The 27,988-nt window shown below is 36.3% G+C and overlaps 1 protein-coding gene across 2 annotated transcripts in view; it reads left to right on the forward strand.

Moving 5' to 3' along the window:
* TTC29 (tetratricopeptide repeat domain 29) overlaps positions 1-27,988 on the forward strand; it is a 723,881-nt gene that overhangs the window by 574,709 nt on the left and 121,184 nt on the right. For both annotated transcript variants that reach the window (XM_074377718.1, XM_010954673.3), the window contains 2 exons: positions 14,671-14,883; positions 21,178-21,263. In XM_074377718.1, coding sequence (XP_074233819.1) covers positions 14,671-14,883; positions 21,178-21,263 — 299 coding nt within the window. The remainder of the gene's footprint in view (positions 1-14,670; positions 14,884-21,177; positions 21,264-27,988) is intronic.

Genomic DNA, 27,988 nt, shown 5'->3' on the forward strand with positions numbered 1-27,988 from the left:
GGCTTTTTACCTTATTCTCTATTCCATTATAAATATGACTTCATTTGGTGAATATTTGTATGCCTCAGCATTTGAAATGAAGTTTGTCATCACAGTATTCAGTTCTCAAAAAAAAAAAAGATTAAAATACAACAGTGTCATCAAAGATTTTAATATCATCAAAGATGCCACATCAGAATTGATAGGAATTTCATGGTAATTACTTGTTTGTCATGGAATAATGTTTGCCAGCTTATTAGAAAAACAGCTTTAATAACTAAGAGAAATGCAAAGGATATATCAGTTTTTAGTGTGGTATTTTATTTTCTCTTTCATTTTATTAAAAATTAATAGAGATGTAAACGCTGTTGAGAGGATTTAAAAACCCATCAAATACACAAAATCTCAGCTGCCTGGGCCCCAGAGAAGGGCACCAATGTTGTGGGATGGCCAGAGACTTATTTTGCATCATTTGTCATTCCACACTAAAAGAATTGGTTACCTTGTGTAATGTTTTATTTTTTAACTGGGTGGGGAAGGGGGTGACTAGCTAATTTTTAAGATTTTATTGAATTCAAAAGTATTAAAAAGGATAGAAGTTTTTCCAGTTAGTAAAAAATAATGGTGAAGGTTACAGAAGTATTATAGATCCAATCACATTATTAATGATGTAAAAAAGTAGGGGGAAATGTTAATTATTGATTGGTTTTTTTCGGATAGCAAGGGAAGCCCAGATCTTCAGGGATATTAGGCATATAGGACACAATCTTTAATCAAGATGAAATTGGAAGCCTGCACATTTGTACACAAGGGTTAAATTAGTGATGGTTAATAGACATTGGATGACTATCTTGGTCGGCATACTTAACCTAACGGCATTTGAACATCGGGCTAGAGATGAAGTCTAGCAGAGGAAAAACCGTCAGGTTGGGCAATAAACTTAGATTCTCTCTTGACACTGCCATTTGCTAGGTAACTATGTGTATCTGGGTAATTTATTTAATCGTTATAGCTCTTGTTCTCCTTGTCTCTAAAATGAAGGAGTGGGAGCAGATGTTCTGTGCTCTGAGTCCACTTCCAGCTCTGATTTCTATGGTCGCTTAAATGGCTACTGAAAGATCAATCCTTAAAAACTAGCAACTTCTTTACTTTTCATTCAGAACATTAAACATATTGGGAGAGGGGAGACCTTACTCCGTGAATAACATCCCTGCCGCCTTTCCAAGTGGTAGGATCACTTTTGTGTGCGCAGTAGGTGTTTAGTAGATACATATTCTTTTGGTCTCAAGAGCTCGAACGCTTTTTCTGCTTGTCCCTGCTGTTTCACACGGAGGCTGGGCTGCTGCTTACAAATGAGGAAACCCTTTAAAGGGTAGTAGCTTGGGTGGGAACTAGAAGAGGAAAATTGTTCTCTCATGATTAATATTATGTGTTCCTGATTCCTACAGTTGACATTCAAGAAGGGATGCTGTAAGCATGTCACTAAGGGTCAGAAAAAACTCCTTCCTATGGATGAACAGGTAGATAAGGATTTAGCAAATTGTGAAATAGTTCTCAGTTGTTTAAAAATGAGCTGAGAATTTGTTGTTTAGTTCTTTTAGATGAATGAATTTTAGAGCTGTTTTGGGTCTTAGAAGCCATCTAGTCCAGACCCTAAGCTGAAACAGAGTAATGAAAGGATTTTGCCGTGGCCACATAGTTTGTTAGTAGCAGGTGCAAGACTTGGATCCAAAATTCCACGTCCACATCAGCTCCCTTTCCCCTCTCTGTGTCACACTCAGCACAAATACACATGGACTATCTCTATAGGTACATGGCCCTACACACTGATTCAGCTGCCATTTAGACAGACGTAGAACAAATCAGATGTATCTGCAACGTACGTAATGGCAGCCACGTATACAAAAATATTCATAGTATAAATTTATATACATACAGTGCTTTTCCTCATGAATGAGGTAGGTGATATTATTCCAGAAAAAAGGAATTCTGAGAGGTTAAATATCAACTAAAGCATGTCAAGACTAAGATGCGACCCTGTGTCTTCAGATCTTAGATTCAGTGTCCTCCCCAGTACCCAATGCTACCTCCCTATACAAAGGTTTGGTCAGCCAACGCCTCACAAGGTTGACCTTCTGGGTTTATTTTTCCTTGATTTATTTTTATTTAAATTGTGACAAGAAAAGGCTTCTGAAATAAAACTGGTCCTGACAAAACTGTGAATAACAAAACATGGTAACAAATAACAAAATCTTCTTTTCTGTGTCCTCTGTCATTTGCTAACTTGTCCAACCATTGCCTCCATGGTCCTTCCCCCATCCCCATCCCCCTGAGATTCCCATGTAATGCACAGTAAGAATCCCATTCCATCAGGGCTTACTGGTGACGTGACCCCCTCATGACTTAATCTCCACTCCCCTTTTAGCCCCTCCAGATTATGCACATAAAGGATGGTTCTCTAAGAAAACTATCTCTGTGAAGGCTAATACTATAGACAGGGCCTTGCCAACATGGAAAAGAAGATGGAAGAGAAAATGATTAGCCAACTGAATGCGCGGGGACAGGCAGCCTTGGGTGCCTTTATAACGGGGCTTTTCTTCATGCCATGAAATCCATGTATGAGTCAGGCTGTCCAATAATTGTGGGTGGGATAACCTAGAAGCAGGGGAAGATGTAGGAGGCACTAAGACTGGGAGGGAGAGTGGGCTGGTCTGCTGGCTGAATAGATGGAAAGGATGACTTCTAGACATGACAGCAGAAGAGGCAGTAGTCAGATATAGGGCAGGGGATCGGAGAAAGGAGAAAAAAACAACTTTGTATAAATAACACATGCTATAAAGAATTAGTAGCTGTATTCTATGTAAAGCATACATCAATTGGGAAGGAAAATGTTAAGACCACTGTAATTAATAGAAAAAGGATACAAACAGATAATTTGCCAAAAAAGGAAAAGTGTTATGTAATAAATATCTAGGAAAATAACTAACTTCTCTAAAAAAAATCAATTTGAATAATTGTGAAATACCATTCAAACTTCCTAAAATACAAAAACAAAACAATCTTGGTTCTTTAAAATAATGCTTCTGTGTATTGCTGGTAATAATGTGAATCATTTAAATAGTTTTGGAAAGTAACACGGCAATGCACAGCAATGACAAAACATCTCATACATTTTTATCTATTAATTTCACTTCTAGAAATTAAAAATAATTTAAATATAGAAAAATACATTAAGGTGTTAATTGAAGCATTATTTATAATGGAGAAATAATCTAAATATCCAAGCACTAGACATATGATTAAAGTATACATTCCCCCCCAAAGAAATATTATGCAGCCTTTTATAATGCTAATGATAAATATTTAAAGTTATGAAAATATTTAATATGGAAGATAATTCTAATAAAACAATTTAGATAAACAAAATAATTATAGTAATCTCTTTATAATTGTCTAAAAGATATACATGGGTAGAAAAGGAGTAGAATGATACTTGACCAAAACAAAAACATTTTGATTGATTGACGATGTCATTGTCAGTAATTGTTCAGATTTTTCCATGGAGTGCTTCATTCATGCTGATGTAATACTTTGGCCCATAAAATACGTAAAGCCTATATTGCATTATACTTTTGCTAAATACCACTTACGTAATTTACTCAATTATATTTTCAGAATTCGTTTGTATTTTGGGTCAGGATTAGGGTGACCAGTCACCCCAATTTGCCTGAGTCTGAGGGAGTTCCTGGGACTCAAGACTTATGGGATAGGAACAAAAAGAAGTCTTGGCAAACTGGGAGGAATTGGTCATCTTAAATATAACAAAAATTTAAATTTTTCTTTTGTCTTTCTAAACCTAGTGTTTTATTCATGTATCAAACAGTGGTAAGACAATAACATCTTTGTTATTTGCTGTTAATAGATTTTGACAAGCATAATATGGTTATTTTTGGTTTTAAACGACCTTTATTTTCTATTTAAATTACTATCATATTTTAAAATTTGTAACCACGAAGCCGCCTTACATACAGACCACTGCAAGAAAAAAATAGCACTGGAACGGCCAAAGGACATCACATGCAGTGTTTATCCTTGAAAACAGATTCACTGGTGGACACTGTGGCTATTCTGAAGGGGGGAAAACAAACAAAAAACAGCCCCAACAAAGCCTTTCCAACGTTTGCTGCTGAATCATGACCCTGGAGTTCATACTGGACTCTTTAAGGCCAAGTGACTTTGCTCTGCCTACTCTCACCTCTAGTACAACTCTCCCCATTCACTGGGAACAGTTTTTTTTTTCTCTTAATAGTCAAAAAAAAAAAAAAATCCTATTTGTTTGTTGCCACCCACTTCTAAACTGCTTCTAATTTAGCATCTTAGAAATCCGTTTGAAGGAAACTTTTCAAAAAGATTCTCTGAAGAGAAAACATATTATTCCATTCAGGTTTCTTAGTAACAATATAAAATAAAGCCAATCCAGAAAGTTTCTAAGTATGAACACTAATTACTGTAACACATCCACCCATCACTAAGGCTCTGGGGCTGACTGTAGGTTTGTTGAAAGCATCTCCCCTTGAATCTCTGCATGATTTCAAGGCTTCCTCCTTCCATTACTTCATTTTTCTGGGTAAATTTCCAAGAATGGATTTAAAAGTGGGCACCAGCATACATTTTCTAAGGTGCATCCGATTTGATCAGTATTAGAAACTGAGTCACTTTCTATCTGAATGAAAGCGGATGTAATAGTTAAAAAGGTTTTGTTCTTTTTTTCCAGAAGTTAAGTGAATTAGCATTGCTATTTCGACATAAATTAATTGTCACTTTTCAGGGCATGTCAGTTTATTCTCCATCTACTATGTGTACACGTTCCTAAGACCTTATAGTATTTAATGAAGAGATCCTTTTTAAGTATTGATAGCCACAAGAAAATTATTCCATGTTTGATCTGTGTAAAAGAATCAAAGTCCAAGATCTTTGAATGGAACTTAGAATAAAAATGTAATTAGGTTACATCCCTAAAGTCTGATATATCTTTAAACAAGACTGCAAATGAAACTTTATTAGAGCTTCAAATGAATTATTTCCTGGCCTTTTTTTAAAATTCATTTTCTTCCCCTTCTCTTTCATGTCTGTGTTACTGACATGGCTGCTTGTATTTTACCTGTCTTTTTCAGGGTGTTTTAATTATTTACTGCTTAACGAGTAGCAGGGAGAGGAAGTCTCGTTCAGAGGTGCCTGCTCTGCAGCAGGTTTCTGTTTTTCAAAGCTTTGCAAGGAGATCTTGAATCGCTACCCTGAGCCTGCAGTTCTTGCCCCACTGAATAAACTGTTCTGGAGGCAGTGTTTCCTCTGACTCTCTGAGAAGAGGCACCTCCCCAGAAATAGCTCCTCAGAGGTACCACTGACCGAGAGTGACAGGGCTGTTGGGTGAATGTTGGATGAAGGGTGCTGTTTCCAACTAGTGTCTTAAAACTAGTGTCTTTAAATTTGAATAAATGACACTGTTCCATATTATTTCAGCTTTGAAGCATTCCATATAACAGGCCCATCCAGATATGGCTCCAAATGGCAAACCTAAAAAAAAAAAAAAAAAGATAAAACAGCATGAAGAGTTACTGAGCATCCACAAAGCCCCAGGCACACCGCAGGGTTCCCCTACAGCTGTTTGAATGCCCCTTACAGCCACACCCTGAGGTTGGCTTGCTTCTCCTTGTTTCTCAAAGGAAGGGTGGGAATGGTCCAGTTACATCATGGTGTTTGAGGTTCAACCTTGGTCTCTACCTTTAAGTCAAACTTTGGACAGTTTCCAAAAGGGGTCACACTTTGACCAAGTAAAGCCATCACGAGCTTTAGGCATCAGCTCTGCCACCTACTTGGTATGTGAATTTAGGCAAGAGAATCCCTAAGGCTCATTTTCTTCATCCCTAAAATGCAGATACCATTATCACTTATGTGTGGAATTGAAAAAAAAATAAAACCAACGAATGAAGATAACAAAACAGAAACAGACTCACAGATACAGAGAACAAAGTAGTGGTTACCAGTGGGGAGATGGAAGCAGGGAGGGGCAAGATAGGGGTAGGGGATGAAGAGGTACAAACTACTATATATAGAATAAATAAGCCACAAGGATATATTGTATAACACAGAAAATACAGCCTATTATCTGTACTGTACTATATAAATTATCTACAAAAATTTTGAATTATTTTGAACTGAAACTAATGTAATATTATAAATCAACTATACCTCAATAAAAATAAAACTTTTTGAATAAAACATAAATTCATATATATATCTATGCATGTGTATATATATCAGCTACTGTCATTCCAGGCACATAGTAAGTACTCCACTAATATTATTTTTCTCACCCTATACTCACCTAAAATGATTACTTACAGTTAGTTAGGGTTTTTTTTCATTTTTCAGTTTTATTAAGTAAAATTGATTCCATTTGACTGCACATGTACAATATATTGCATGTAAATACGTATATACAATATACTGCACATTTAAAAAAATTTACATATATGTACTCTTCATTGTTTCTAAGAACAGTTTAGAGCTTTAGCTTTTTAAACTTACAAAGTTATCAAAGGAATAAAGCCAACCACAAAATAAGAATCAACAAAATGCAGTAATCCAATCATAAAGGACAGTCAAACGTGCTTACACATATTCAAAAAAATCAATCATCTAAGTTATAAATAATAAGTAGTTCATTTGTATCCTTTTTGTTGAGGTTCCCCGTATAGGTGATATCATATGTCATTTTTCTTTCTCTTTCTGGCTAGGTTTTTTATATTCAAACAGTTTTTTAATATTCAAAAGTTAGGTTTTTTAATATTCAAAATTATCATCTGCTTATTATCAATCAAAACAATGATGTATAAGGGAAAATTAATACCCTTCACATTTACCTCCATCTTCCTTAATAAGAGGAGCAATACTAGTATTTCGGTATATATGCTCTACACCTTCCTCTTTGCTCATATAAACATACAGGATATACAGTCAGAACGTGGTCTATTTAAAATCATGAGCAATGTATACTTAAAGCAAGAACTACGTTATTGATTAAGTCCAGAGCAATATAATTCATTAGTTGATCTAATGTCAGTATTGACTTTATTTCTCCTCAGATTTTTATGCTTGTCAACACTTTTTACTTATTATTTTAAGATGAGGTGGAAAGCTCTATAAGCTTTTTAATGGCTAGTATTAATTTCCTATTTTTTATACATTATACAAGTGTTTTACCTTTTTGAAAATTATTTGAGTAATTTTGATACTGCCAATTATGAACACTTAAGAGCAAAGCTGACTCATGCTTAATCCTCAGAAAACACTTGGAGGGAAACTACTGTCTGAGGTTTATTATGACACGGAGCAGTCAAGTCTGGGCACCGTTTCCGTCACTGACCACAATTCAGCTATTGAAAATCAGAAACAACAACAATTAGAGGGGGAGGGTATAGCTCAGTGGTAGAGTGTCTGCTTAGCATGCAGGAGGTCCTGGGTTCAATCCCCAGTACCTCTGTTAAAAAAGATAATAATAAAATAAATAAATAAACCAAATTAAAAGATAAATGATGTGAAATTTTTTAAAACAATGGCAATTAATAACAGCCCTTCCAGAATATTTTAGAGGTCCAGGAAAATTTTCTGGAATTTAAAAATTAACTTACTAGTATTGCCAACACTGGGGATAAAGCCCTTGGTGAGTTTTCCCCACACCTGCCTTCCTGTCTTCCTATGATCCTTTTCATTGTCTCGTTTAGTGACCTATCCTCTTTAACAGAATAAGAGTAGCGTTCCTATAATGTCCATCTGAAATCTTTGCTCAAAATAATGAAGGATTTCGTTTTGTAAATAGCACCTTAAATTTCTTCTAAGTGTCCCAAAGTAGCTGCTCAAAAGGTACAGGCACATTTTCTCCCCAGTTCATTAGGGATGCTCCTGAGTTACAGAAACAAAACCTGTTTTCCGGCATTCCATTTTGCAGTGGTGTGCAGTGGGTGATAGTACTGAACAAGTCTCCCCTGACGAGAGGCAAACCTCTGAAAGTGATAGTTTCCATTGGGAAGTATGACAAGCCCTTAATATTTCCGCATGTATAGTGCCGTTATAATTATCATAATTGAATGTAAAAACCTAAAGATAATATAAATTGTTTGCAGTTAAACGGAAATGGAAAGCAATGTCTTTGTTTTTACAAAAGGGCCATAACATTTTTCTCATTTTGCTGCTGTTCAATATTGCTTCTAGCAGATTTTATGTCTACATTGTACAGAACAGTAACTTACTGCCAAAGATGTCCAGTAGCTCCAGATTAAAATGTAATACAATATACATAAAGCTTTATTGTTCCTTTAGGTTGTTGTTTTAAACCAAAGTGGAATATTGCCTTAAATTCTTCAACAAATCTGCACAATTTACAACTAAATATGCTTATGACTTATACCAGTGCTGCTGAAGAAATAGGCTTTATGGACCTGTCAAATTATTTTCATGCAATTGTTTCTGTAGCATTATTTTTACTGGCAAATGTACAAGTTGATAGAAAAGGAAATAATTATCTACTTTCAGAACTGCTGATGCGTGGAGCTAAAGCAGGCCAGCCCGTGCATCTTAGATTGTGACATTTTAAATTACCTGAACAATATCGGAGCATCTTTGGACATAATTAACACCTTGTCTAATTAATGTCAGATTTAAACAGTCATACTTTATTTGTGAAATATTATTTTATTTCAAACTTGCCTTCACCCTTATTATATTGCAAACTTTAGATTTGTGTGCTGTTTTCTTAAGTGGAGCAACTTCTTTCTTTTTTTCTTTTTCCTTTTTTCTTTTCCCTCCCCCTTCAAGTAATCAATGCACTGCTGAATGAGTTCATTTTAATGCACTCAATCATGCCTCTAATGTTCGTAGCTTACGGGCGCAAGCATCAGTAATGCAGGAATGTTATATGGCTTTAGTTTGGGCCATTTCATAAAATATTCATGGAATCAAAAATGTGCATCAAAATAGCGGCTGGGAGAATTACATTTATGTTCCTGCTTTTATGGCAGCTTCACATTTAAACCCATTTGTGTTAATATCTAGTCAATCTTCCTACTTTAAAAAAAAAAAAACTAAAATGGGAGAGATCATATACATTCTCCTTTGCTTAATATTTGTTCTAGACATCTGCTGTGATACAACAAATATCTGTAAACTTTCAGAGATGTACAGGGAAGAGGGGTAAGCTACAATTTGGGCGATACCCAAATGTATGAAATCTTATTTTCTCTACATAGTGTTTGTCTTAACACCCTACCAAGCATTCTGCAGTTCACAACATTGTTTGGGTTTTGTTTGTATTTTTTAATACATGGCTGGATGTCTTGTTTATATGGGCTTTAGTTAAAGTGAAACTCCTATGTAATAGTTTTATTTTAAAAGTACACTTTGTTTTAGGTGAAAAACTATCAATGCATGCCAACGTCCTTATTGTTCATGTAGATGTCATATAATTTTAAAATATAATTTAAAAAAATGAAACAAAACAAAAAACTTGAGGCTTAAGCCTCTTCTATTCATACCTGGATTCTTGTTTTACACAATCATTGTATAATTGTGAAAAATGATTGTTTTATACAATCACTGTGTGTGTCTTTTAAGATGTGTTTTCTGGTGCTACCTGATGTTATTGAGAAAAATTGATTACTGCTGGTATTGGTGGAATGCCACCTTCAGTCACTCCCACAAAACATCTTGGCTCCATTTTCTTCCTTGATTCACTTGAAATATTAGTGAATTCTCTAGAATTTTGCTTAGCATAGAATCATGCATTTCAGGTACTTAGCTGAACAATAGTTGGTATGTCTTCCTTGTCACAGCTACTCCTGTGATCTTTGTTATTCATAGGGATAATGAAGATTTGCTGATAATTCTTGGTGCAACAAGATAAAGGTCAGGTGCCCTCAGGAGACTTTTTGCATCTGTGAATGTGCCCAAGGCCTTCTCTTTTCTGTTTTCAGTAAACTTGTATTTTTGTGAAACTTTGATATAATCATTCTTCTTTTCTCTGCTCTCTTTCTCAGTGAAAAATAATGGTAACACTTGAGAAGTCCAGAGAAGGAAAGTTATCTAGGCACTTGTCCTTCAATGAGATTGATAGTGGAATCTGGAAATCTTGCCTGGTTCTGATATATTAAAGTTTACCTGGTAACAAAGGGCACAAAACATAGGAACATGCTGAAGAAGATCTAAAGGGAAGCTATGAGCCAAATTTGGAAATCTGATCTATGATCTTAATTTATATTTACATTTAGCTTTGTCAAAATGATCACTAGATTGATGACTTTTTATAATATCTCAGGCATATGAAATTTAAAAATTTCAGGTAAAACCAGGAGGCATCATGTCTTAATAAATATCCAGTCTTAATAAGGATATCAGCCATTACTGAGGAAGTAAGAGAATCTTTAAAATCCTATTCACAGTTGGAAATATAAATTGGATGGAAGTTATTTCATTGTTAATCATGCTTAAAGGGAAATCCTTGCATATTTAAATTACTATGCTCTCTTCATAGTATAGATATATTTTAATATTTTCTAATCAAATATTATGCCATATTATAATATGTTCTTTCAGATTCTGACCAGCCTTTAGAAATTGTAGCCAAGCCATTTGTGTGCTTATTTGGACCGACCCTTGCTGGCTTATTTACTGACCTATTTGCCACCAAATAATTTTAGAAATGATCCCCTACAGCTCAGAGGCAATGGAAAGCTCTACTTCCTCTGAGTAGGGATTTTGGTTTAAATCAGTGCTGATCAGTATTCCCAGGGACCTCATCTGTGGCAAAGTGGTTAAGGAAGGGGACATGAAACCACAAAGAGCTGGATGTGACCACAGGTGACCTGGTATGGGGCACTGAGTCATTCTAGGTGCCCCCTTCCCATGGATGTCACCTCACAGGTCAGGTTAAAGTGGGGAACTTTGCCGTAGGCTGCAAAACTGGTGGTATATCAGACTCCTTCAGAAAGACCAATCAGAAGCGCATCACTGGCTAGTATCTGTTCTTTTATGTTGGAGGTTCTTGTGATCGCCTGAGTAGAGTCACAGAATTATAGAACTGAAAGAGACTAGAAATCACATAACTCAAGCGTTGTGTATAACTTGAGAGATTTGTGTCCAGAGAATGCAACTTACTCCACCTAAGCTTCTTGACTGGTACCTGATGTGGTAGAACCAAGCTGTATGGGGTTTTGGTGATCCGAGGTTTAAATCCTAAACAAGCACCTTTTTTTTTTAATCAATTTGAGTCATTTGATGTCTGTGAGCCTCAGTTTCCTCTTTGGTGTAAGAATAAAAATTGTATTTACCAGTTTGGGGAAGGTTAAATAAGATCATATATCGGGCATTTTGATTAGTACCCAGTAGGGCTTCAGGAAAGACTAGGTCCTTGTTCCTTTTACCGGAGCACCTTGGACTAGGCTCCTTCCTCATGGCAGACCTCAAGCAGGTCCTTCTGAGAGCTGAACTTTGCCTAATAACCATGAACTAAGCAGTGTACTAATACCAGTCCCCAGTGCTCAAGCCAAAAATCAAACTCAACTGCAAAGACTATTTCTCAGTCATTCCAAGGCCCCCTTCCATAGTAGCCGACTGAAATGAATGTCCCAAGAACCTCTCTTACCTCATTCCAGGAGGCCTAATGGCATCCCTAACACAGAGAAAAGTCTGGCTTATTTGGAATACAGAGACTTGGTCCCCACCCTTCTCCCCCCTTCCCCACCTCCAGCCCACTCCTCATTTCCTCCACCTCTCCTTTCCCCGCTTTCTACCCTCCCCTCCCCTTACCTCCCTTTCCCCCATGTGAATCAAATCTTGGACACGGCTATCAGTTCTCAGATACTATTTACATCATTATACCTTATTTGCATCTCATTGTAATTAGTTGGGTTATCCAGAGCTTCATCTCCTGGCTCTCCTCCTGGAATTCTTAGTGACTCTGTTATTTTATAACACACCTTTGGACCCTCTTTCCATATGGTTACTGTGTGTGACCACAGATGCCGTTAGCCCTTTCCTAGTCTCCTTATAGTCCCAATTTTTTCTGGGACTATCTTGTTTATTCACAGTTCCCTGTATCCACCCGTCCCTATTCATATGGCGAAAGAGAAATATGTATCTGTATTTTATGAATAGATGGATGCTGGCAAAAAAAAAAAACTCTCATATACATCTTCCCAGGGATGCAGAGCTATACTTTACAGGCAGAAATATAGTTAACAGAGGAAACATAACATATAACACACATATACTTCAATGCATCATTCGAATTTTTAAAAAGAAACGAGGGTCATGGTTATTTGGAGAAAGGTGTTTCTGCTGAGAGGTGCTGCAGGAGAGAGGTGAAAAACTATGCCAGCTCTTGTAGGAGGTAAGAGAAAAATTGTCAATTAAATGTGAGGATAGACAGTGAACTTCCACCTTGAGTATTTGTAGCAAAATGAAAAAGGATGGGGCATTATTTTAAAAAATAGTTTCTGTTATATATTTCTTTTTTTTACAAAATGAGCATATGTTGATGCTAGAAACATTAGAAAATGCCGATAATCAGGAAGAAAAAAAGAAAAGTAGAAAAGAAACCACCCATCGCCCATATAACACTGATAATGCTTTGTCCACGTTTCTGATGTTTTTCAGTATTTTCACTTATCATAAGCACCTGTCCATGTAATGAAATATTCTCCTATAATACTTACAGCTTTGTAGTCTTTTATCACGTGAAAATTTCATAGCACAAGTTCATAAACAGCTCAGCAGCACACACCTCCCTCTCTCTATGAATCTTTGTCAGTATGCCTTCCTTCTGCATGGGGCTAAGACTGGCCATGTCTTTACTGAATTTTTTTTTTTTAATTGAAGTACAGTCAGTTACAGTGTGTCAATTTTTGGTGTACAGCATAATGTCCCAGTCATGCATATACATACATATATTTATTTTCACATTCTTTTTCACTAAGTGTTATTACAAGATACTGAATATAATTCCCTGTGCTATACAGAAGAAATTTGTTTTTCAGCTCTTTACTGAATTTTTGTACGGATTATTTGATGATCATACACCTCTGTTTGTTGTGTTCCTTTGAAAATACTATTTTTATTTATGCGTACTTTTTGAATATTTATTTTGATAGCTAATTCAGTGCAAAAATTGGGAGAAATTATATGCAATAGTCATGGCAATGGCTGTAGTATCCTAGCATGTCCAACTTATAATAGCCAATGCATCCTATTTGAGGAAATACACTGAGCCTTGTATGGACTACATAAATTAACTTAATCAGTCATGATAATATTGTCATAAGGACTCAAGTACATATTCTGCAGGAGGAATATGTTGTATTTAAAGAAAGGAAAAATAGTGGCTGTATTTCAACTGGCCTGTGGATTTTTAAAAAATATGATCACTATGCTAACTGATACCAGTAGCTGTGTTCTTTGAGTGCCTACTCTGTATCAGACATTGAGCATGTATTAATTCATTTCTCACAGTAACACCTTAAGTGATTATACTATAACCCTATCTGCAAAAGAATTAAACTCAGGCACAGAGAGGGTAGTAATGAGCCTGAGGCTAAACAGCAAAAAGGATAAAGCTGGTATAGGAGCTTAGGCTGTCTGCTTGGAGCCTGTACTCACTCTTAACTACTACTGTTGGGATGCCTAGATGTAAGTGCTTTCCCAGTTAATTACAGTTAGGTAACTCCAATACCATGAAAGAGAATTCACATTACAGGATTTTGTAAGCATTTCCACAAGGCAACTCACAAGTAAAACAATCTACAGCATGGAACTGCGAACTACTCTCCCCAAAGTGTGACTGCTCACATTTCAAGGAATTCCATGACAATGTTAATTTAGAATTTTGGCTTTGAGAAGATATATTTTGGACTATATTATAACATGTAATTCAGAAAAGCAGTTAAGTCACATTTTAATTATTTAAAATTAAACAGGGTATACAGATGCCTGTTTGCAAATTTCAGTCAAACTTTGAGAAGTGATTTAAAGATCCATGATATTTAAATTTGCAGTTTGTAGCAGATACATCCTTTCTCAATATACCTGAATTCTCCTTGAGAATGAAGAATCGCTGTCTGTTGGGAAAGCAGTGGAGGACAGTGGTTTAGAGCACAGGCTCTGGCATCAGACTGCCCGGATCTACTAGGCCACTAGACATGCAATCGTGGGCAAAATTCTTAACCTAACTCTCCTAGAAAGTAGAATCATAACAATCCCTATTCTGTAGGACTAATTTGAAGATTAAAAGTGAGAAATACATGTAAAACACACAGCACAGTGCCTTGTATATGTATAATGATAAATAAATATTAGTTAATATGATTGCTAATAATTATTGCTGGACCATCTCTAAAGATGGGCAATTCTCATCAATTTCAACTAGTCCCGGTATATCCCTCTAGCAGGTGTCCAACCAAAATCAGTGCTGAATCTGTGGTCCAACTTGAGATAGCTCCTTGCTCCACTTCTTCAGCCTTAGAAATACTTGACTGCAGTCCTTAGTTCCCCTGCCTTTTGTAGTAAAGCGCAAGATGTATGCAAAATAATTGAAAATATGTTCTGGCCTGTGGTTTGCGTTTATGAATGGCTTTTATTCTTCAGGTCAGCTTCTGGAAGCGGCGGAGCATTATGAAGCCTTCCATCAATTGACGCAAGGGCGGATATGGCAAGACGAGACAGGCCACTTTCTCAACTTGTTGGCCTGCGAGAGTCTCCTGAGGACCTACAGATTACTCTCAGACAAAATGCTGGAAAATAAAGAATACAAACAGGCCATCAGAATTCTAATAAAAGCTTCTGAAATAGCCAAAGAAGGTGGGTAGAAAAGAGCACTCTCTCGTTGCTGCCTTTAATGGGCAGACACTGCTTCTCCCAAGAGGGAAGTAAAAATCGTCAAGTGTTTGGGTGATTATTTCCTATGAAATGCAGAGACAAATGCCATCAATATCCTTTCAAATTTCACTGTAAAACAGAGGTGCCTTAGTGCTGACAATGAGAAATCCATTAGTTTCTTGAAAGCTTTATCTCCAAAATTGCAACCCTCTGGGAGTAATGTTATAAAACAATAAACCCCTAATGAGAAGGTAAGGTCACTTGCAAAAGTTAAGAGTGTGTGTGTGTTGTGTGTTGTGTGTGTGTGTGTGTGTGTGCTTAAGGTCATATGTTTCTAACAATCTGAGAGACCTTTCACTGTTTGTCAATTCCATATTGTCAGGTAACAGAGAGGCTATGATAAATATTTAGTTAGGGATAACAGAAAGTTAGAACTTAAATATATTTTAGACCCTTGACTGTCACAGTGTGTGACCTTCAGAGTGGCAGCATGAGCATCACCAGGAAGCTTATAAAAAATTCAGCCTCTCAGGCCCCACCCCAGATCGACTGCATCAGAATCTGAAGGTTTGCAAGATTCCCAGGTGATTTGGATGCACACTTAAAGCAGAGAAAACGTTTTTGTGAGAGCTGGTCACATCCTTAATATTCTGTATCATTTGCATATGTAAAAAATATAAAGAAAAAATTTGGAACATATACTCATAAGTTTTACTTTGTGAAATGAAAGGATATTTTGTTATCTCATAGTAATTTATTAATAGAGTAGCCTTTTTGTGAAGGAGAAAAACTGGAAGTTATGCTCTTCAACTAAAGTTGATTAGCTTGTGGATATATTTAATGGATTGTTTTACTGAGTAACAAATGGCTTTATTGGAGTAAACAGGACTGATTTTTTGGATTTGATTTTAATTTTTTTAAAGGGTGAAAGTAAAATCTTAGCTTATTCTCTCTATTACTTTGTAAAATAATATTAGTTGAAATACCCATAGGAAATCGCCCCCACTGAAAGACGTATCCCATTGAACAAACTGCTTTTGAGTGAAGAGTGATTTAGTACCTTCTCCAAAGGGGCACACACTGGCATAAATAGTTAGCTCTGAGATCAGTTTCAGCAGCTAACCTGAGTCAAGTGAAAAGTTCTGTGGCAGTTTAATGTAAAGCAATGTATCAATTAGGAAAATGTATTTCACTTTAGGTTCATATGTGCTAAATTGTAAGGCAGATCACAAAGAAAGCGAGATTCCTAGGGTCTCTCCCAACAGTTAGAGCCTGCCAGGCAGTCTTCTTTCTGAGAGCATCTCTCACTTTCCAAAGGACAGAGACAATAGGATAAAACGTACTTCTCATGCTGTCGTAATTTTTAGTATCTTTTAAAACCGATAAATATTTGTCTCCATATTTTTCATACAAGAAAGTACATAGGTTAAGGGATCACACAATATTTTACAGAGCTCTGAGAGCAACTGAAATGCTCTGGGACAGAGCATCCCTTTTCCCTGTTATCTCCTACTGTGGTCAGGGAACCTGAAGCAGCAAGCTGATGACTGCGTGGATAAGGTCTGCCTCCCACATTGGTTTACATATTACTTAAGGAGTACTGACATCCACTGTGGGCCAGCTCCTTTGGGCACATCGGTGTATTGCACAAGGGTAGCACCAGCCGTACAGCAGTCTCATGACTCTATTCTATTATTTTCTTATTTTAATCACCATTGATGTTTAACATATTCACAAAGTTGTACAATGATGAACACTAACCCCGTATTCACTAGAAGTCATTCCCCATAACTTCCTTCCTCTCTCCTAGTAACCATTTATCTACTTTCTATCTCTTTGGATTTACCTCCTCTGGATAGTTTACGCAAATGGAGTCATATTATGTGTGTCCTTTTGTGTCCAGCTTCTCTCACGTAGCATCATGAGATTTCAAGGTTCATTCATCTTGTAGCATGCATCACTACTTGATTCATTTTTATGGCCAATTAGCACACTCTTGTATGGGTGTATCACATTTTCTCTATCCATTCATCAGTTGATGGGCATTTATGTTGTTCCTACCTTTTGTCTGTTACAAATAAAGCTACTATGAACATTCGTGTACAAGTTTTCAGTTCCTTTTGTTGTATACCTAGAAGTGGAATTGCTGGGTCACATGGTAACTCTATGTTTAACTTATTGAGGGACTGGCAAAGAGTTTTCTAAAGGCACTGCCCCATCTTGCATTCCCATCAACAATGTGTAAGGATTTCAGTTTAGACACTTCCTCACCAGCACTTACTACTCTCTTTTTCGTATAGTCATCTTAGTAGGTATAAAGTGATAATCACTGTAGATTCATTTTACATTTCCCTGTTGTTTAATGATGTTGAACATCTTTTCATGTGCTTATGCCATTTGTGTATCTTCTTTGCAGAAATGCCTATTCAGAGTCTTTGCCCATTTTAATTGGGTTGTCTTTTTATTATTGAGTTGTAAGAATATTCTATATACTCTACATACAAGTCATTCATCAGATTAATGATTTGAAAACATCAGATTTTATTTTTGCTTTCTGATGGAATCCACTGAAGCAGAAGTTTTCAATTTGATAAAGTTCAAAATAACCTATTTTTTCTTTTGTTGTTTGTGCTTTCAGTGTCATAACTAAGAACACTTCCACAAACCCAAATTCATGAAGATTTACTCCTACATTTTATTCTAAGAGTTTTATAGTTTTAACTCCTATATTTAGGTCTATGATCTATTTTTAAGACTCTGTGTGTGTGTGTGTGTGTGTGTGTGTGTGTGTGTGTGTGTGTGTGTGGTGTAAGGAGGGTCCAACTTCATGTTTTGCATGTGGATGTCCAATTGTCCCAGTACCAGTTGTTGAAAATGCTATTCTTTCTCAATAAACTATCTTGGGACTTTTTTAAAAATTGATTGTAAATGTGAGGGTTGTTTTCTGGACTCTTAATTCTACTGTGGTGAGCCTCATATCTGTCCTTATTCCACTATCACACATTCTTGTTTATTTTAGTTTTGTAGTAAGTTTTAAAATTGTGGAATTTGAGTCATCCAGGATTGTTCTTTTTCAGTATTGCTTTGGCTATTCTTGCATTGCTTATATTCCCACATGAATGTTAGAGTTAGTCTGTCCATTTCTCCAAAAAGGACAGGTGGGATTTCGATAGGGATTGCATTGAACCTGTCAATCAGTTTAGGGAATATTGCTATCTTAACATTAAGTCTCCCAATTCATGAATATGAGTTTTCTGTTCATTTATTTAATTTCTTTTAAGGATGTTTTATAGCTTTCAGTGTATATACCTTGCTCTTGTTTTTATAATTTTATTTCTAATATTTTATTCTTTTTAATGCTGTTGAAAATTAAATTTTTCTTTCATTTTCAAACTGTTCATTGGGTGTAGAAATAAAATCAACTTTTGTATATTGATCTTGTATCTTGCAACCTTGATAAGCTCATTTATTAGCTTTGAATTTTTTGTGGATTCTTTAGGATTTTCTATATATAAGATCATGTCATCTGCAAGTATACTTTTACTTATTTCTTTCCGCTCTTGATGCTGAAGGGTGACAGACTATACCACCCCAAATGCCACTATGGCATAAGTACTTTGAGCTTAAGGTACTTGAAAAACAAGAGGCAAGAAGCCCATTCTAATCTCCCTTTTATTCCTGAAAATGGGAAATTAAAACTCCCATGTGCAGGATGCCCTGTATCATGAGAAAAGAAACATTCTTTGGGAGCCAAAGACAAGAGAATTCTGTACAAACAGATCTTGTTAATAAAAATCCTCAACTTCCTTTAACCTCCCTGCATTGTTTAGTTATTTTTCCACTATTGCCTATCTTTGTTAAACCCAATAATAAAGCATGTAGGTTTTAAACAGAATTGGTGTCAAAGGACATCTTTGTCTTCTTCCTGATCTTAGGGCAAAACTTTTAGCCTTTTACCATTAAGTGTGATGTTAGCTGTGGGGTTTTTGTTGATACTTTTTAACAGGTTGAAGAAGTTACCTTCTACTCTGAATTTGTTGAGGGTTTTTATCATAAAAAGGGATTGAATTTTGTCAAATTTTTTTCTGCATCCATTGAGATGATCATGCAGTTTTTGTCCTTTCTGTTAATATGATGTATCACATGGATTGACCTGCATATGTTGAATCAACCTTACATTCTTGGGATAAATCCAGCTTGATCCTGGTGTATAATCTTTCTTATATGTTACTGGGTTGAATTTGCTAATATTTTGTTGAGAATTTTTGTGTCTATATTCATAATGGATACTTGACTATTATTTGTAGTTTTCTTTTCTTGTGATTTCTTTGGTGGTTTGATGTCAAATAATATTGGTTTCATAGAATTATTTGGGAAGTATTTTCTTATAATTTTTTGTAAAGTCTGTGAAGGATTGGTGCTGATTATTATTTTAATATTTGGTAGAATTCGCCAGTGGACCTATCTGGGCCTGGGGTTTTTTTGTATGTGGAAAGTATTTTGATTTCTAACTCAAGCTCTTTACTTGTTGTGGGTCTATTCACATTGTCTATGTCTTCTTGAGTCAATGTCAGTAGTTTGTATGTTTCTAGCAATTTTTCCATTTCATCTACTGTATCTAATTTGTTGGTATACCATTGTCCATAACAGTCCTTTTTAAGAAGCATTTTTATTTCTGTAAGGACTGTAGTGATTGCCATCATTCATCCCTGGTTTTCATTATTTGAGGACTTTCTCTTTTTTTCCCCTTGTTCAGTCTAGCCAAAGGTCTGCCAATTTTATTGACCTTTTTAATGAACCAACTTTTGGTTTTGTTGATATCCTCTATTTTTTTTCTATTCTCTACTTATTTCCTCTCTAGTCTTTATTATTTCCTTCCATCTGTTTGCTTTGGGTTTAGTTAACACTTCTCTCTCTCTTTTTTAAGTTTTTAAAAGTGAAAAGGTGCTTCTTATTTTTAAAAAGAGGCATTTATTCTCTTTTCTACCCCTTTTCTGTCCCTTCCCTAGTCCTAGTCTTATCCCCAGCACTCATAAACCTTCAACCTATAGCAGAGAAAAAGTAAGGGTTAAAATCCCCAGACTGAATCACTAGCATCATCAACCCTACTGACATGAGATCTTGAGGGTATAATTCTCTGCAACAGATGAAGTTGCAGAGAAGAAAATAAATACTGTCACTGGCATTTGCCATCCTGTTTCCCCACAGTCTTCCCATTGAGCCATTGCTTCACAAGTGGTGACTCAGTGAATGCTGAGAGTGAATGCAGCATGGAGAATTGCAAGGTCCTGCTGACATCCGTCAAGGTGGGGATGCAGAGTTCAGAAATCTAAGGATGCTTACTTTCCAGAGATCAAAATGGAGGGTGGATCTGTCAGCATTTGCCTTAGCCAGGAGTTAGGTAACATTAAAAGCCAAAGACTTCCAAAAGTAGATAAAGGATAGTATTCTTTTTAAATGTAAGAACCTTCAGTGGTTCTTGTATGTATATTAGATTTGTATGTTATATTTAGTATATTAAACATAAATAAATAATGTACTTATTGGATGGTATGATGTTTGTCTTGTTGAACCATGTTATATATTTATACATTTTGATTTTGGAAAGAAGAATTTGATAATTCCCATGGATAAAACACATTACATAGAAATTAGGCTAAATTCATTGTGAAAAGGCGGTGAAAAGCATTGCCAGTCGTTAGCAAAGAACAATATGTTTGGATTTCAAAATGTGCATGGAATTTTGTACCAGGAAGCCAAGCTCTGTCAGTCCTTCTCACCCAAGTTTTAACCAATAGCTTTAAAATTGAACCTAATCAAAACAACAGTTACTTAATTTGCCAATTATCAGCCCTGTTAGAGACTGAGTGGATGTCAGTCTGTGTATGAGTGTTGGTGCACCAGGCAAGGTTGATACTCTTTACCAATTATTTCATGCATGTACGAACAGCTGTGCTGGATGACTACAGGATTCACAGGGTGGATCAGTATAGAAATTATATATGAATGTCAAAGAGATAATACTAGGTTGTGTATGTAGAGAGAAACTCCTCATAATTGTACTGCTAATGCACTTTTCTCTAACATCTGTGGTCCAGGTAAATCGTATTAACATTAGCCTTTTGATCAGTACACAGCTAGGTTTCAGGGATTGTTGATATAAGTCGTAGACTTTCTTATAATAACTTCCTATTGTCTTAAAAAGCAAAAATCCTGTTGGTTGTAATACACCAATTTCTTTAATACCATAATAATTCTTCTACACTTTGACTTTAGGAAATGACAAAAAGATGGAAGGAGAAGCTTGCTATTACTTGGGCTTAGCGCACTTGGCTGCTGGAGAGCATGAAACAGCATTAACAGTAAGTTCAAGTAGACTTTTCATCGCTGCCACTATGAATTTTTATTTCATTATATTGATTTTATTGTATGTTGTTACAAGGCCAGTGGAAGTGGGATGGGTCTGATATCAGGGTACTTATTTATAGAGACTAAAGCAGAATAGCAATATTCTAGAAGCATTAATAAATTGGTCTTATTGTTTATAGAAGATCATGTATAATCAAATACCATGAAGTGCTTTAGGATATATGAAAATTAACTACGTGGAGTAAAGTGACACCCCCCCAACTCCCATATACATCACCAAGGACAAGAGGAAGTGGGTTTAAATGACAGCAAAAAGTAAATAGTAAAAGAAAAAAATATAGTAAACTTATGATTTGTGAGATTTTTCATAGAAAAGATTGTGGTCAATAAGCAATAGAGTGAATTGCGTAGCTATGGACCTTTCATTTGTATTGGCGGGGTGGGGGGAGGGAGGGCAGCAAAGGTGTAGGGCATTGCTGGTCTCAATCTGAGAAGCAGCCTGCTTCATGGTAAAAATCAGTGTTTGCCTATTTTATGACCAAGCTTGGTGTGTTTGACTTAAAAACAAACAAACAAAAATATGTCAAGTACTATCTTTCCCATATTACAATGGAAATTATTTTTCTTTCATTCTTCTCTTACCTCTAATATATTGCAAGTGTAGCTTCCTAGTTCATTTCACATACATCTCATGTAATAATCCTATTTGATGCAGAGTATTGACTTTTTGTTCAGCTTTGAAGATCCCTTATTTGCTCTTTCAGATGTTCATGCTAAGTAGCATTCCTATAATTGAGCTAGATAGTTTTCCTCTATCACTCTGAACATTGGGTCATCATAGGAAACTTAGGTCTTCCCAGATGACTCTTCTGCTTAATATTTTTAAGTTAATGGTATGCATTTAGCAAAGCTGTGTTCCAGGTACCATGAGAAACAGAGAGTCCAACAAGATGCACACTTCCCTTTAGGAGCTAATTTAATGAAGGTGGCCAACTTGTAAACAACTATAATTCAAAGCAGGATGAGCAGGGGTTTTCTGAGTGCAGAAGTAAGAGTGGTTAGTTCCAACACTGAAGATCAGGGAGGTTTCATGAAAGAGCTTTTGAGTGGCAGGATTTCTACTGGGAGAAGGTATGAGAGTCAAGGATGATAGAATATTAGACACACACACATACACTCATTCAACATGAATGTAATCAGTGTGTTTGAGAAGCAATGAATTGTCATGTGCAAGATGAAGATATAGGAGATCAAGTAGGAAAATCAGGTCAAAACTAGCTGATAAATTCTCTCTCTAATGTGCCCATAGCAAGCACATGGCAAAATAAATTCAAGCAAATACAATAGTGTTTACACTGAAAAGTAAATCTTCCTTCCACCTTTATACTCATTCTCACAGTTCTTTTCTCAAAGGCAAATATAGTTACAAGTTTCTGGTTTATCCTTCCAAAAATATTCTTATATATGCAGGGCATATAAGCACATACACAGGTGTCCATTTTGTTGTTTACAGAATGGTAGCATTTTATACACACTGTTCTGCACCTTGAGCTAACTCCTTCCATACTAACGCATATACTGAGATGCCTCGTTTTAAAAGCTACTCATGATATCCCATGGTATAGTTGCGCCATAATGGATTTAACTATCTCCTGTTGGTGGGCATTTAGGTCATTTCTGATCAGTTTTTATCACCAAGGTTGTAGCATTGAACGGCTTTGTGCCAAAGTGAGAGATGCGCTACAGAATAAATTCCTAGAGGTAGAAATTCTGTGTCAGAGACCAGATGAATTTAAAAATAAATTTATTTTTATTCTTAATCTTCTCTTCAAAGAAGCTTCACAGTTTTACATTCCTACAACAATAAATGAAAGTGCCTGCTTTTTCATGAGCTATTTCTATCTTTAGGAAAGTAAGCATATATATATAATACGTGTTATTAATATTTTTCCTGGCCATTGCTTTTTGATCTTATTATGAAATTTTTCCACCCTGAGCTTTTAATTATGTATGTGGCCAAATTTATCAACTTCTTGTATGACTTCTGGACATTCTTAGAAAAGCTGTATTCATTCCAAGATTGTATTTTTAATCTTTTAGAAGGTTGGAGGGTCTGGAATGCTTTGTTGAAGAGTATGAAGCTCATTTTTTAAGCAGTGTGGGATTTTGGATGACTTTGATGAGGCTGGTGACAAGATCTCATTAATTTACTCCCAATTGTTTTTTGAGTATCTTCTGCATGACAGACGGCATTCCAGGCACTGGATCTAAACTCGTTTTGGAAGATAACGTTAGTGGTACAGGATAGTCTAGCATGAATGGATTGAAGAAGCAATACTTGACATCCAAAATTTTCCTTTCAGAAAAGTATTGAAATTGTTTTTCTGGAGGTAAGGAGGCCATAAACCAAATGTGAATCTCCCATTCATATGAATTATGTGACCTTGGGCAAGTCCCTTAAACTCTCTTAAGTCTCAGTTGCCTCATCTATACAGTGGACTACTAAGTACTCTGCTTTTGGGGTGTTTAATGGTGGCCTTAAAAAGAGTTGTCCACTTTCTAATCCCTGGAACCTGTGAATTTTACATTAGAAAAAGGGTCTTTGCCGATGTAATTAAGTTAAGGATCTTGAGATGAGGTGATTATTCTGCTAGATAATTGGGGTGGGTTCTAAATCCAATGACAAAGATTCTTATAAGAAAAAGGCAGAAGGAGGTCTGATACAGACAGAAGACAAGAAGACACTCACACGGAGGACAAGTCCACGTGAAGATGGCGGTAGAGACTGGAGCTGCAGTGCCACAAATCAAGGGATGCCTGGAGCCACTAGGAGCTTGAAGAGGCAGGAAGGATTGATCCTACCCCAGAGAGAACACGGTCTTACCAATCCTTCAATTTCAGAATAGCCTTCAAAGCTATGAAACAATCAATTCCCTTATTTTTAAGCCATTGAATTTGCCTTGATACTTCAGTTTTAGGAATCTAATACATAGGGCAATTTAAAAAGCTAATTTATATAAAGTTTTAAAAGAGTGCCTTCCTGGTGTAGAATAAACTTTTGATAATTATTAGCTTTTATTATTTTTACACTAACCTAACCAAGTCTCTGGGCTTTAGCAGTAGTAGTGACGATGGAGGGAAGTAGTCAGTTGATAGTGATGAATGAAAAAGTTGTAGGGCCAAGCTGGGTGACGGAGTTACAAAGAAGAATAAGCAGTGTATCCAAGGAGGCAGAGGAAAACCAGGAATAGATGACGGCATATAAGCTAAGGAAACTGAGCTGAGTGTGTCTAAAAGACAGACATGAACACAATCCTTCTGCCTCCTACCCCAGGTTTTGCGCTGGAATGAAAGAACTCCTTGCAGATATTTCCAGTGAGATCTCAACCGCCCTCCCCTAGGAAGGTACCTTGGTTAGAGTCAAGGTTGGTTCATTCTTGTCCTTTACCTCTCCAGCCAGGGTGGAGGCTTTGGAAAACCAGGCTGGCCATATTCCAGGACTCGGCTCCCTACTACCATCAAGAGTAGACTTTGCAGGTGGGAAGAACTAGGGGCTTTCTTCAGAGCCTAGGTCTTGCTTGAGGCAGAATATTGTTGCCTTTTTGGAACACCGCTCACCCACAACTGAGGGCTCGCAGGAACTAAGCATAAAACTTGAGCCAGACTCGCAGACAGAGCTGAGGGGCGAATGAAGGATCCATTGTCCTGTCTGGATACAAGGTGCCAAGAGCAAAACTGAGAAGGCAGCAGCTGTAAAACAGGAGTCAGGAAAGAAGTACCAAGGAGTCACCAAGGAATGGGAAATGTGGACAGGCTGTGGATGGGGTGGAGATGGACACAGAGCAGTTGGACCTGATTCGAGGCGTGGAGATCTTTCGGGTCAGGCTGATCTCAGAGGCCAGAGTGTTCTTGCTGTTGCACTGAAATCGAGTCCCACAAAACCTGACATCTTGCTTTGATTTCAGATTGAAGGCCACATCTTTTCATTCTCCCTGGCATCCTACTTGAGCCACTTTGCCCTGCTTTCTTTTGGAGATAAAAGGACATTCTTCAGACTTTCATTTGAATCTTCTTTCACTTTTTGGGGGAGGAAGCAGAGGAGAATGGTAATTAGGTTTGTTTGTTTATTTATTTATTTACTTATTTAGTTACTTAATGGAGGCACGGGATTGAACCCAGGAACTCGTGCATACTAGGCACACACTCTCCCACTGATCTACACCCTCACCTCCTCCTTTCACTTTTTCGTTTCTGGACCTGGTGAAGGTGATCATGTTACATAGTGATCTATTCTCTGTTTGTAAACTACAGCCTGTCTTTCCATCTGAAGCATGGCTTCTAGTTTACAGGATGTCTATTAGAAACCCGCACCTTATTTAGTGAATATGTTATTTAAAGAATTACATGATTAATTAATAAACAGATACATTCTCCGATTTATTGATTACATATCTGCCTGGTTATCTAATCACACAGTAAAAATTTAACATATAAAAAAAGAATTTTTCTTTTAAAATCCTTTTTTTATCCTACTTTCCCACCCTGGGCAGTATTATCAACATTATCTTCATCTGTCTGAAAGCATTAGTGGTATTTCTGTCACGGTGTGGCTGTGGAGAAAAGTAAGAAGCCCCCCAAATCAGCTTCATCATGTGGGGATCAGATTCGGCATTTGCCTTTCCCAATTCAGTCTATTTTTAATTTTCATCATCAATTCTGTACAGGTTTTATTCTCTTATTTGTATTTTAGGTTTATGATTTGGAATGTTCTCAGATTTTCAGTTTCTTGCCCTTAGATTCAACCACTTCCTCACAAAAAATTTTCCCATCCAATAATGTTGTTCATCTATTTAAAGATTTTTATGTGACTTTTTTTCAAAGAAACTTGGCTTATGAGAAACCTGTCACAAGTAAATATTCCTAATGAATGGTTCTGATGATTTGAGACAGAAGGGATTTGCTACAATATCTCAGTTTAAAGGCTTTCATTTATTAATGAATGATTAATACATGTAATAGAAGACTGTGCTAACACATATATGAATAAAATTTGATCATCCATTCCTTGCTGATGAAGCAGTCTTTGCTGGATGATGGAATGGAGTTTAACTTAAAAACAAATAATGGATTTTTTAGGGCTGACACACCTCCTAGTGAGGAAAGGGCATTTTTGTGGAGAGAAGCGGTAGTTACTCTGATAAACCTGTGCAGGAGGTCATGGACAGCCTGACATTTAAAGAGGGAAGGCTACCCTTGTATATCAGGTGCTGAGGAAGGAAATGGTGATTCCCTTTGGCCATCATCAATTTCGACCTGTAAATGTTCCAAGTAGAGTAAATTCTGAACTTTAGAAAGTAAATGTATCTCATGAAGTCCTCAGATTTCAAAGAGAAAAATACTTTACTAAAAATCACGGCCTTGTGTTCAAGGCCTTGTGCAAAGTTAGGCCAGCTCCACAAACAAATATTGCAACCATAAAGTTATCTGAGTGAAGTCAGTCAGACAGAGAAAGACAAATTTCACACGCTATCACTTGTATGTGGAATCTAAGAAAAAATGGTACAAATTCTATTTACAAACCAAAAACAGACTCACAGACTAAACAAGCTATGGTTACCAAAGGGGAAAGGGCGGGGAGGGATAAATTAGGAGTTTGGGATTAGCAGATACTAACTACTATCTATAAAATAGATAAACAACAAGGTCCTACTGTATAGCACAGGGAACTAAATTCAATTTCTTATAATAATATATAATGGAAAAGAATCTGAAAAGAAAAAAAGTGTATGTATATGTATAATTCACTTTGCTGTACACTTGAAACTAACATTGTAAATCACCAGGATTCAATTTTTTTTTTTTAAAGGGAAAAATAGTTTGGGGAGGGAGCAGTGGAAAAAAAAGAAAAGAAATAGGACCGTCCTCTCTTAGTGCGTTGTTTTTAGGCAGGACTTTTCTTCCTCTCTAAATACTCCATTCTACTTCCTAATTTTAGGAACATAAACTTTACTCAGTCTTCAGTACATTCAGTGAATTATTTTCTTCGCATTATTTAGCAATAACGTAGCCTATCAAAAATTATACTATGAAAGAAAAATTCATCCTAGTGATACTTCGTTTACTCTTATAATACACAATTCTTGTAGTAGTATTTAGTTATTCCATATACAAAGCAATAGCTATTTCTTTGTTTGCAGACATATCAGCATCATTAGAGTAATTTAGGATATTTCTGAGGTTGGTGTTAGCTGGTATACGTGGTTGATCTAAATCTCTAGCCTCCTCAGCAGCGTCCCAAAGAAAAATGCAAATAAACAATGCATCAGAAAGAAATCGTTACACAAATATTCTAGCAACTCATGGATTGTTGGTAAATATTAACAATGGAGGATATGGATATATTTGTAAAATGATATATACTTAGGGTTTTGCTAAGCAATTGTCATTTAATTTTACTTATTCTCTTAACTCAATGGGTGCAAACAAAGGCAAAAGCATTGTACATAAGAAGGTATTTCTGACAAAGGATTCTTTATTTAATTTGCAATGTTTAAGGCACAGTTTATGGGGAGAGGATTCTTATAGTTTTTCCTGTTTTAGTTTCTTTCTCTACTTTTTTTTTTGTTACCTTCTCCGTTAAAAGTCACTCATCCTTGATAAGAGTGGGCTCCTCACATAAACAATAATCTAACTGACATACACATGCCTTGGCAGATTC

This window comes from Camelus bactrianus, chromosome 2, assembly GCF_048773025.1.
Source record: "Camelus bactrianus isolate YW-2024 breed Bactrian camel chromosome 2, ASM4877302v1, whole genome shotgun sequence".
Classification (NCBI taxonomy): Eukaryota; Metazoa; Chordata; class Mammalia; order Artiodactyla; family Camelidae; genus Camelus; species Camelus bactrianus.